We start from the raw sequence: 12855 nt of genomic DNA on the forward strand, positions 1-12855 counted from the left end.
TGGATAATGGATAGGAAACAGAATAGAATTAAACAGGTCATTTTTAAGTTGGCAGGCTCTAACTAGTGGAGTGCTGCAAGGATCAGTGTTGGGCCCTCTGCCATTTACAATTCATATTACAGATACAGTGCCTGTAAACCGGCAACCGCAGGACTGAGTCTATGCTGTATTTCGGATCTTGCCAGATTTCAGGTCGGATGGTTCAGGTCAGGTGGGGTCAAGAAGCGCTCAGACCACACGAAGCGTAGGGAGAGACCGGCACGCAAAGCTGGTAACTAGCCCGACACGCCACCGCGCCAGTGCAGCGACTAGCTGAACATGCCGCTAAGTTATTTTACTAATTTAATAAGAATTAAAATTCATGCACGGTAGCTTTTTGGACGTCTCCAATTTTTGGATTTGTGCCACTGTACCTGTATTACTTAGACAAAGAGACCGAGAGTAAAATATCTAAGTTTGCTGACGATACAAAACTAGATGAGAATTTAAGCTGTGAGGAGGACCAAAAGAGGCTGCAAAGAGATATAGATGGTGAATGGGTAACATGGTTGCAGATGGAGTATAATGTGGGGAAGTGTGAGATCATTCACTTTGGAAGTAAGTATAGAAAAATAGAATATTTTTAAAAGATGTGAATCTTCTGAATGTTGATGTTGAGAGAGACTTGGTGTACTTGTACAAGGAACACAGAGAGTTAGCATGCAGATGCACCATGCTAGGAAGACAAATGGCATGTGGGCATTTATTGCAAGGGGACTAGAATACAAAAATATAAAAGTGTTGCTACAAATGATTAAGGCTTTGATGAGATCACACCTGGGCCAGAAATTACCACCCCCACCCCCATCGGGGGGGTTGTGTGAGGGTGGGCGCGAACCCAATTGGCACCCCCGATCAGGGACATGCCGCCATTTCATTTTATGTGGGCGGGCCAATTAAGGCCCGCCCAGTGTGACGCTCGCCCGGAAGCGCTGTGTGGGCGCGGGGGATTCCCTGAGAGGCTCCCTGCGCTGTTTCGCACATGCGCGTGAAAGAGCGCAGAGGTCACCCCGAGGCACAGAGATGCCTCGGGGAGAGTTGTTTCAGTGCTAAAGTTTTAAGTAAAGGTTTTTAACACTTTTAAAATATGTCCCCTCATGTGACACTATCACATGAACTGGGACATGTCAAAGAATAAATGTATAAATTTTTATTAGATTTTAAAACACTTCATGAAACCTCATTCCGCCCGTGGATGAGGTTTCATGAAAAACGCAAAGGCCACCTGGGCTCTTCGCCTGCCCGCCAACCTTAAGGTTGGACAGGCAGCTCATTAAATTAAATTAATTAGGTTTTAAATGGCCTTAATAGGCCTTTGACAGTTCTATCAGAACTTTGACAGAAAATCTAAATGACACGTGGTGATGTCGGGACCCCCGCCCGACGTCACCGCGCATTATTTGTGTCGGAGAGTGGGCCCCGCCCCCGCTCGCCAATGGGAAAATTCTTCCCCTGGATTACTGTTTTGTCCTCAGTATTGGAAGGGAGGATATTCATTGGAGGATGTTCAGCAAAGGTTCGCTACATTGGTTCCTGGGATGAGAGGGTCATCCTGTGATGAGAGGCTGAGTAAATTAGGCCTATACTCTCTGGAGTTTAGAAGACCCATAGGCATCAACAGCACAGAAGGAGACCATTCAGCCCATTGTGTCTGCGCCGGTCAATAAGGATCTGATTACACTAATCCCATTTTCCAGCGCTTGGTCCATAACCTTGAAGGCTATGGCAATGCAAGTGAATATCTAAATACTTCTTAAATGTTACGAGACTTTCTGACTCAACCACCTTGGCAGTGAGTTCCAGACTCCCACCACCCTCTGGGTGAAAAGATTTCTCCTCAACTCCCCTTTTAGCCTTCCACCTCTTACCATAAATCTATGCCCCCTGGTTATTGATCTCTCTACTAATGGAAAAAGTGCCTTCCTATCCACCCTATCCATGCCCCTCATAATCTTATACACCTCTATCAGATCCCCTCTCAACCTTCGCTGTTCCAAGGAAAAGAACCCAGTCTATCCAATCTTTCCTCATAGCTCAGGCCCTCCAGACCAGGCAGCCTCCTGGTAAATCTCCTTTGCACCTCTCCAGTGCAATCACATCCTTCCTATAATGTGGTGACCAGAACTGAACGCAGTACTCCAGTTGTGGCCTAACTAGCGTTTTATACAGTCCCAGCATAACCTCCCTATTTTTGTATTCTGTGCCTTGGCGTATAAAGGCAAGTATCTCATATACCTTCTTAACCATCTTATCCACCTCCCCTGCTACCTTCAGGGATCTATGGATATGTGCACCAAGGTCCCTCTGATCTTCAGTACTTTCCAGGGTCCTACCATTCATAATATAATCCCTTGCCTTGTTAGCTCTCCCCAAGTGCATTCCCTCACACTTTTCTGGGTTGAATTCCATTTGCCACTGCTCTGTCCACCTGACCAGTCCATTGATATCCTCCTGAAGTTTACGGCTATCCGCCTCACTATTTACCACCCTAGCAATTTTTGTGTCATCCGCGAACTTCTTGATCATACCCCCTACATTCATGTCCAAATCGTTTATGTACACCACAAAGAATGAGAGGTGATCTCATTGAAACATACAAAGATTCTGAAAGGGCTTGACAGAGTAGACCCTGAGAAGTTGTTTCCGCTGGCTGGTGAATCCAGAACATGAGCTGTTTCAAGATAAAGGGTCAATCATTTCAGACTTCTTCACTCAGAAGATTATGAAGCTTTGAAATTCTGTATTGTTATATTTGGAATTGGCTTGTGGATGTCCAGCATTGAGTATATTAAGGCAGAGACGGACAGATATTTGGTCTCTCAAGGAATCAAGGAATATAAGGAAAGTGGAGTAGAAGCTGAAGATCAACCATGATCATATTGAATTGTGGAGCAGTCTACCTCTGCTCCTATTCCTTATGTTCTTATGTTATTACTTGGCCCATCATATCTGTGTCAGCACTGTGAAAGAGCTATCCAATTAGTCCCACTCCTCAGCTCGTATAGTTACTGCATTCCAAATTATTTAATTGGCCGGGAAGTGCTTTGGGACTGCCTGAAGTTGTGAAAGCTGCTATATAAAAACATGTCCTTTCTTTATTCAGCACTTTGGATGGAGCAGCTGCTTCAAATTGGTTGGTTAATTGATTAATTGGAAAATACTAATTGTTAAAGGAATGTTTCTAAATGACAAACATGAAACATTGGCATTTAGTGAAATACTGGAACAACTACAAACGCTCAGATCACGTTATTACATGGTTTGCTGCAAGTTTATCAGTGCATTGTAGGGTTCTTTTTAAACATTTATTTCTCAGTAGTTTGTAAACTATAAGTATATCACTTCCAACAAATTGGCATTTATTGCGTTTTTCACACAGGGACAAAGCCACACTTGGAAGGCAGATTGAAAAACTGGAAACAGATGTATCTCAGTGGAAAGTTAAATATGAAGACCTGAACAAGTCCAAGCAGGAGATCCTAAAACAGGTGTGAAACTAGAAGAAAACTAATAATGTACAGTTAGCCCGTTTGCCAGTCATTGGGTACTTTAATTGATTTTGTTAACTTCCTGGGAATTTTGAAGGTCATTACTTTTCAAGAAATTGTGGTACAAAATCAGGTCAAAGAATATTTTATTCCTGGCTTAAACTCGGGGACATGGGGAGAACTTACAAAATGATGACACTCTCATCAAATGTTTATAAGGAGTTTCCGTTTTCATCATTCCTAATTAATTGAGGAGTAATATACCTGTACAGAGTTTGAGCTAAGCTTCATCTCAGGCTCTCATTACATGTGCTAGCCTTTTGTTGCATGGCAATGCAGATACCCTTTGAAAGATGTCCTCTTCAGTGAATGTAAAAGTGGGCCCACAGGAGGCAGAGACAGGTGAAATTATCTTGAGGAATAAGGATACGGCAGAGATGTTGAGCAAAAACTTCGTATCTGTCTTCGCGGTTGAAGACACATAAGACATTCCGGAAATAATGGGGAACCTTGGGTCCAGCAAGAATGAGGAATTTAAAAAAAAATCAGTATAAATAAATAAATAGTACTGGAGAAATTAATGGGACTAAGGATCAACAATTCCCTGGACCTGGTGACTTATATTTTAGGATTGTAAAAAGATAATTGCAGAGATAGTGGATCTATTGGTTTTGATATTTTGGAATTCTTTAGATTCAAGAACAGCCCCAGAGAGTAGCAAGCACAACCCTCCTTTTAAAAGGAGGAAGAGGGAAAACGAGCAACTATAGGCCAGTGATCCTAATATCAGTAGTAGGCAAAATGATAGAATCTATTATTAGGGAAACGGTAACGGGGCACTTAGAAAATCAGAATATGATTAAGCTTAATCAGCATGGATTTATGGAAGGGAGATCATGTTTGACAAATTTGTTAGAGTTTTTGAGGATGGATAAAAGACAACCATTGGATGCGGTGTATTTGGATTTTCAAAGAGCATCTATTAAGATGCTGCATACAAGGTTATTGCACAAAATTAGGACTCATGGGATTGGAGGTAATATCCTAGTATGGAATGAGGTTCAGTTGATGGACAGAAACAGGAAGTAGGAATAAATGGGACATTTGCGGGTTGGCAGGCTGTAACTAGCGAGGTACCATAAGGATCTATAGTTGGGCCTCAGCTATTTACAATCTATTATTGACTCATATGAGAGGACTAAATGTCACGTTTCCAAGTTTGCTGACGATACAAAGTTAGGTGGGAAAATAAGTGGTCAGGAGGATGCAAAGAGGCAGCAGAAGATATTGACAGGTTAAATGACTGGGCAAGAACATGGTAGGTGGAATACTTTGAGGCAAAGTGTGAAGTTACCCATTTCAGTAGGTAAACCAAAAAAAATCCAGAATATTTTTTGAATGTGAAAGACTGGAAATATTTGCATTAGGAGGGGCCTTTGTTTTCTTGTACATGGATCACAGCAAGTTAGCATGTAGGTACAGTGAGTAATTAGAAGGGGTAATGGTATGTTAGCTTTTGTTAGAAAAGGAGTGGAATAAAAGAGTAAATAACTCTTACTCCAATTATATAGAGCGTTGTTGAGGTCACATCTGGAGTACTGTATGAGATTTGGTCTCCTTACCAAAGGAAGGCCATACATGTCCTAGAAGGAGTGCAGTGATGATTCACTGGACTGTTTCCTGGGATGAGAGGATTGTCCAATGAAAAGAGCTTGAGTAGACTTGGCCTACATTCCCTGGAATTTAGAAGAATGAGAGGCGATCTTATTGAAAAAGGGATTTGACAGAATAGATGCTGGGGAAATGTTTCCCTCGACTGGGGTATCTAGAACACAGGGTCACAGTCTCAGAATGAGGGGTCAGCCATTTAGGACTGAGGTGATGAGAAATTTCTTCACTCAGAGGTTGTGAATGTTTGGAATTCTTGACCCCTTAGAATTGTGGATGCTTAGTTGTTGAGTATATTCATGACTGAGGGTGATAGACTTTTTTGGGAACTCAGGGAATTAAAAGATATGGGGATTATTTGGGAAGGTGGAGTTGAGGTAGAAGATTGGCCATGATCTTATTAAATGGTGGAGAAGGCTTAAAGGGGCAAATGGCCTACTGTGGCTTCCATTTCTTGTGTTCTTATGTTTCCTGAAGCAGATGGCACAGCTCTGCATCTGCCTCCCTTCTGACCAGGCCCTGAGAAGAAAGATCACCACTGTCCTTTCTAGATGGGTGTGCTTAGCAGCATCTTGGTGGATGTAGAAATCCAGCAATGCGTTCTTTCATGCAATGCAACATGGAGGCTGACAAAAATAATGGTTACCTGGGCATTCACACATCACTGTGACGACATCAGATGGTTGGCGGTGCAGCTCTCTTTGGGAAGAGATGCCTACACTAGCGCAACATCTACCGAAGTGGGATGCTTTCACTTGTTCCTGCACAGGCAGGTATGTGATCCCAGCAGGAGGGCATGGACCTCCACTTGGGCAGGTAGACAACACCCTGTAGTCCCTTCTGTTCTTCCAAAGCTTTGAAGATTAGAAACCCGTTTGGAAATTCCAGTAGGGAAAAGAAACAATAAATAAAAAGTTAATAAATGTAGTCTGGAAGCGATATAAAGCACTCCCCTTTTCACCCACTACCCTCTCAAATTCCGAATGAATTTTCTTACTGAAATATGTTCCATTGTTATGATTCCAACCTTTGCCTAAATGCCCCGCTGCTTCGGACTCCCTCAATTTCACCATGCATTCCACTGTAAGATCCGCCCCGATCAATCCTGGAAGCCAAGTTTCTTGAGTGAGTTATCCTTGGGTGTCAGGGAGCCACATGCATGATGCCCCCACCCTACATTTAATATGTAAGTAAAGCTCACACCTACTTTGAACGGAAACATTCACTGTTTACCCCTCAGTGACCAGGAAATCAACGGGGCCAGAAATAAGTGGAAATCGGATGGCACTGATTTCTATCTGATTTAGTGCTCTGCTGGTTCCCATCTGTGCCTGTTTTCAGGGTAAACGGAGATGAAAATCTGCTCATTGATTCATACCAAAAGACAGTTCCACAGGCATTGGTGGCCCTCTGGGAACTTGGGCAAATGGATGTTCTCTATGTGTCAGTTTAGACAATGAAAGTCAGCAAGCTACGTTATCATTCTGTTTTTACTGACCATTGGCAAATGCGCGCTTTCTAGAAAGAAAGGAAACATCTGGCTAGTTTGTTCCCCACACTATCTCGGGATATTGGGGCTACTTGCAGCATTCCCAGTGGAAACCCCGTTGATATTACCCAACGCAGCACAGATTATAGACTCAGTCTGGGAGCTTTCCAATCTGCATGGTTGAGGTATTGTTGCTAATCTCATTCACTCTTGTTGAACTTTCTTTTTGACTTTTACTACAACTGTAGCTTTGTGAAAGTACTCCTCTGATTTTCTATTTTATTTAAAATTACCAGAGCATTCCCAAGAATATAATCCACCTGCATGGACATCTTAGCCCCAATATCACCAGACAACGGCCAGTAGAATGTTGGGGTTGGTGGTGGTGGAAGGGAAGTTTAAAAAGTTTATGGGAAACATGCCACCAAACTCCTGTACACGCCCTGTGCCATTTTACACGGGCGAGTTTTGTATCATCCAAGTGCCCCACCTCATTAACATATTTAAATCTGGCTCTTGAAGTTGAATTGGGAACCCGTTTTAATTTACAAGTTTCCGTGCATGTTAACAAGGGACCGGGAATCTCAGCAGGGAAAAGGAGGTGGTAGCTTCTGGCTCAAGAAGGTAAATGCCATTTATAGCACACCTTGTGGGCTGGGAGGAGCAAGGACTCCCGCCTGCCAATCGTGGCCTTTATCTTCCTCCACCATGATCAGTGACTTCCTCTGAAGAAGCCACGATTTCCCATCCCATCCCTTCTGGAATTTGTGACTTGCTGCGCTCCCTGCCCTAAACCTGGATCTCCTGCTCACCCTTACTCGATTTCTGGGGACCATCCCCAAGGATCACCAACTTGGTCTCCTACCAGTAGTTTTCCCATCAATCTGACCAACCGCTGGGCAGGAAATGGAAGAAAGAAATACAATGTAGTCCTGCCGTTAAATTCAGTAGGAACCCGCTCTTGCAGAGTTTACTCCGCACCATCACTCTCTTCCTGCACCCTCTCCATAAAGTTCAAGGCTCCTATGTTTCGCTATTCAACCCTGACAAAAAAACACTGGAAAAATAATTAATTTTCTTCATAGTTTCATAAAGTTGGAGAGAGGGGAAAAAATGTGTTTGTAGATGATCTCTGCGCTTTACTGTAATATTAAGCATTTCAATTTTATACCGCTTTGATATTCTACAGTGCAAAAATTAAATAATTTTCAGTTTCTGGTTGGCCATGTCATGTACAAATCTTAACCTTCCCCTGATTGTAGAACATCATTAACCTTAAAATTATGCCAAATGCTTGCTCATGTCATTTCAGTTCATGTTAGTTTTCTGTAGTGTAAAGTAAATGCTACTCTACCTTGACAAATAAGCAATTTTACTCAGTATATCTATATTAACTCAGTGACTCATCAACAAATTACTTTGGTACCTTCACTGATAAATAATGTTATTACTTTAAATGTGATTATATCTTCTGTCACTTGTGAAATTGACCAGCTAGATAACTTAATAACTTTTGAATGTTTTCTTATTGTTCCCTTTGATTTGAAAAAGAATTATTGAACCAATTCCTCCATTTGCAATACTATACAGTAATTCTGAGAGGCATAGAGCTAACACTGGAGAAAAACCAACAGTATAGTTCCCAACTCGATGTCCCATTTTGCACCATCTCAAGGGCAGAATTTCACCCATGTCAGGTGGGCTCGGTGGGGGTGGGCGGGGGCGGTTGGGAAGCCGACTGTTGCCCGCGATTGGGGCTGATTGCCAATTAAGGCCCGCCCAGCGTGAAACACGACTGGCAGCGCTCAGTGCTGCCTGTGCGGGCGGGAGGAGGAGAGCGAGCAGGGCGAGCGCGACCTTCACGCATGTGTGCGAGTGCGCTTCCTATTCTCCCCGAGGCACAGAGCTACCTCAGGGAGATGAGGAGTTATAGAAAAAAAATAAAAATATAATGAAACTTGTCCCCTCATGTGACTCTGTTACATCAGCAGGGGCATGTTATTAATTAAATTTTAAAACTTTTATTTTTATTTGGTTTTGGAGATCTCATACCGCACATGGATGAGGTTTCCAAAAAAAATGCAAAGGCAGCTTGGCCTTTTTGCCTGCTCGCCAACTGTAAGGTTGGATAGGCAGCGAAAAATTTAAGTTAATTGGTTGTGTAATGGCCTTAACAGGCCTTTTATTTGTCAGTGGGCGTGCTGCCGACTCCGGTGCGCGCCTGCTGGCTGAACTATCATGCCACTGCGCGTTGACGTTGGCACGCTCGGCCGACATCAACACGGGTCATTTCACACTCGAGCGGGTCAGGCGCACACCCACCTGCTGAGCTAAAGATTTTGCCCCAAATCTCCATTTGCACTCTCAACCCCTTTGAACAGCTCAGGCTCTAGCAACCCTTCTACCTCTTTTGCAAAACCCTTATCATCTACTAACCTGTCGAATTCCCAGCCAATTTTCTTGCTGAAACTTGTTCTATTCTCTCGATTTTAACCTTTACCTAAATCTTTCTCATCTCCTCTGCTTTGATTTCTCAAATCCATGCCTTCATTCAATCCCACCACCATTAAGAATTTGCATACTTCATGTTGTGGTTTAAAATATAAATGTGAACTAAGCCAAGTACAGCACATCTGATTTTGCTTCTGTATTTATTGAAATAAACCACAACTATAATTTCAGCCTGAATTATTGATCTAACAGAGCTGTTTTTGTCATCTATTAAAGATATCAGGTGACCATCCCATGCAACTATATTGTATATTATTTGCAAATTAAGCATTCTATTTGAGTACATGCTTTAAATTGTTGATTTTGGTTCATAGAGAATGTGGGTCTACCTATGGACACTTTGGTTTTCCATGAAGATAATTAGGGCAGTAAATTGTTACACATCAGTGCTATAAATTTCGCTCTCTATTCACTGTTTTGCTTGTAATTGTTAGCCTTGGTTGTTTAAAATCAGTTGATGTACCAGATTGAAATATTGAGCTCATTGAAAGATCTTCAGTATTTTGTTAACTACTTGAGCATTTTCAATGCTCCACAAGAATAGTCTCAGTCTCTCTTTCTGTTTCAAGCTCCCATGTGTGGCAGCAGTGGAATGTTTTGAAGAATAAAACTCTGTGTTTGTGGCCTTTACTTTGAAAGTATATTTTAGGCAAAATACAATGGCTATTTTTGAAGTTTTCATTCTAGCTAAACCTGATCTCTTTGAGTTTCCTGATCTCTTTGAGTTTCCTGATCCTGATCTCATCTCAGTTTGAGATGATGACTAATTTTAAAACCATACAATTTGATTTTTCTGCATGACTTAACCTGATCTCTTCCACCAACATCTTTTCCAAATGAATTCCCACATTTATCTGCAACAATAGCTGGTGAACTGTCAAATGATGTGTGAAATGATTATGAAATTTATAGCAATTTAAAAATTGCATTAATGCAATCTGTTGTGAGAGCTCTGTTTTAACATAAGATTGCCAGGCAAGTTTAATTACACCTCAAACTTAAACCCTTCAATATAAATTGAGCTTCTCTGAGGCATGTGGTGGTGTTATTTCACTGCATTGCCAAAGCTGCTGGTGGTTTGAAGAAATGAGAATTGTGAGATGCCACAGAAACAGGCCTGTACTAGAGCTTTCTCCCCATGAGCTGCCTAGTCAAGTCCCACTTTTCTGTTTTTAAAGCAACAATCTAATTACCTTTTTAAGGTTACTTAGAGCCTAGTATCAAAAAAAGTAGCACCATTCTTAAACTCTGGCCTTATGCTGTATAATAATGATTTGAAATTGTATTGTAATGTTATTTGACAATTCCAAACTCCAAACAGACGAAACCTCTTATTCTCTATAATATTTCATTCTTTATGCTCTCTGATGTAATGTATGTATTCGAAGCAGCATATTTGTTAAACGAAGCATGTGCAATGCCCGGCTTCCAAAAACAATAAAGAGGTTATAGCAGCATTGTTCTTACTGTTCTGATCTCAGCTGAAGTTACCCCTGGACAAGCCTGATCCCAGAGTGGAATCTAGATTGATAGATCCTAACTTTTATTTGTTTGTGTAGATACGTGGAGAATAGCTACTGAACAGAGTCACAGGAGTCAGCCAGTGAACTTTTAACAAAATAATAGAACATTCATTAAACAAAAAGCAGGGAGGTGATGGTGTGGTGGTATTGTTGCTGGACTAGTAGCCCAGAGGCCCAGGGAATGCTTTGGGGACCCAGGTTCTAATCCCGCCACAGCAGATGGTGGAATTTGAATTCAATAAAAATCTGGAATTAAAAGTCTAATGATGACCATTAAACCATTGTCAATTGTTGTAAAAAACCCATCTGGTTCACTAATGTCCTTACCTGGTCTGGCCTACACGTGACCCCAGACCCACAGCAATGTGATTGACTTTTAAATGCCCCCTGAGATGTCCTAGCAAGCCACTCAGTTGTAATAAAATGCTACAAAGTCACAACAAAGAAATGAAACTGGACAGATCACCTGACATCGACAACAGCAATCTCAGCCCCATTGAACCTGCAAAGTCCTCCTTACTAACATCTGGGGGCTAGTGTCAAAATTGGGAGAACTGTCTCACAGACTAGTCAAGCAACAGCCTGACATAGTCATCCTCACGGAATTATATCTTACAGATAAAGTCCTCAACATTGACTCCGGTCCCCATGAGGTCTCATGGCATAGGTAGCACCACTACTGACCGAACTGGCTGAGTCCTAAATGACATAGCTGCTAGACTGGGCCTGCAGCAGGTGGTGAGGGAACCAACAAGAGGGAACAACATACTTGACCTCATCCTCACCAACCTTCCTGCCGCAGATGCATCTGTCCATGACAGTGTCGATAGGAGTGACCACTGCACAGTCATTGAGGAAACAAAATCCCGCCTTCACAATGATGATACCCTCCATCATGTTTTGAGGCACTACCACTGTACTAAATGGGATTTTGAACAGATCTAGCAACTCAAGACTGGGTATCCATGAGGCGCTGTGGGCCATCAGCAGCAGGATTGTACTTAAACAAAATCTGTAACCTCATAGCCTGGCATATTCCCCAGTCTACCATTACCATCAAGCCAGGGTATCAACCCTGGTTCAATGAAGAGTGCAGGAGGTCATGCCAGGAGCAGCACCAGGCACACCTAAAAATGAGGTGTCAACCTGGTGAAGCTATTACACAAGACTACTTCTGTGCCAAACAACATAAGAGGCAAGTAATAGACAGGGCTATATGATCCCACAACCAACGGATTAGATCTAAGTTCTGCAGTCCTGCCACATCCAGTCGTGAATGGTGGTGGACAATTAAGCAACTCACTGGAGATGGAGGCTCCATAAATATCCTCGTTCTCAATGATGGAGGAGCTCAGCACAATAGTGCAAAAGATAAGGCTGAAGCATTCGTAACAATTTTCAGCTAGAAGTGTCAAGTGGATGATCCATCTTGGCCTCCTCCAGAAGCCCCCGGCAACACAGATGCCAGTCTTCAGGCAATTCGATTCACTCCCTGTGATATCAAGAAACGGCTGAAGGCACTGGATATTACAAAGGCTTTGGGCCCTGACAATATTCCTACAATAGGACTGAAGACCTGTGCTCCAGAACTTGCCGCACCTCTAGCCAAGCTGTTCCAGTACAGCTACAACACCAGCATCTACCTGGCTATGTGGAAAATTGCCCAGGTATGTCCTGTACACAAAAAGCAGGACACATCCAACCCGACCAATTACCGCCCCATCAGTCTACTCTCGATCATCAGTAAAGTAATGGGAGGGGTCATCAACGGTGCTATCAAGAGGCACTTGCTTAGCAATAACCTGCTCACTGATGCCCAGTTTGGTTCTCCCACGGCCACTCAGCCCCTGACCTCGATACAGCCTTGGTTCAAACATGGACAAAAGAGCTGAACTCCCAAGAGCGACTGCCCTTGACATCAAGGCAGCATTTCACTGAGTGTGGCCCTAGCAAAACTGGAGTCAATAGGAATCAGGGGGAAAACTCTGCGCTGGTTGGAGTCATACCTAGCACAAAGGAAGATGGTTGTGATTGTTGGAGGTCAGTCACCTCAGCTGCAGGACATCACTGCAGGAGTTCCTCAGGGTAGTGTCCTAGTTCCAACCATTTTCAGAAGCTTCATCAATGACCTTCCTTC

The 12855-nt window shown here is 42.7% G+C and overlaps 1 protein-coding gene across 3 annotated transcripts in view; it reads left to right on the plus strand.

The window, feature by feature from the left end:
- Nucleotides 1-12855, plus strand: part of LOC144679543 (coiled-coil domain-containing protein 102A-like) — a 632296-nt gene that overhangs the window by 137623 nt on the left and 481818 nt on the right. For all 3 annotated transcript variants that reach the window (XM_078540034.1, XM_078540037.1, XM_078540035.1), the window contains one exon: nucleotides 3419-3527. In XM_078540034.1, the coding sequence (XP_078396160.1) occupies nucleotides 3419-3527 (109 nt within the window). The remainder of the gene's footprint in view (nucleotides 1-3418; nucleotides 3528-12855) is intronic.

The sequence above is a fragment of the Cetorhinus maximus genome, chromosome 4 (assembly GCF_964194155.1).
Source record: "Cetorhinus maximus chromosome 4, sCetMax3.hap1.1, whole genome shotgun sequence".
Lineage (NCBI taxonomy): Eukaryota > Metazoa > Chordata > Chondrichthyes > Lamniformes > Cetorhinidae > Cetorhinus > Cetorhinus maximus.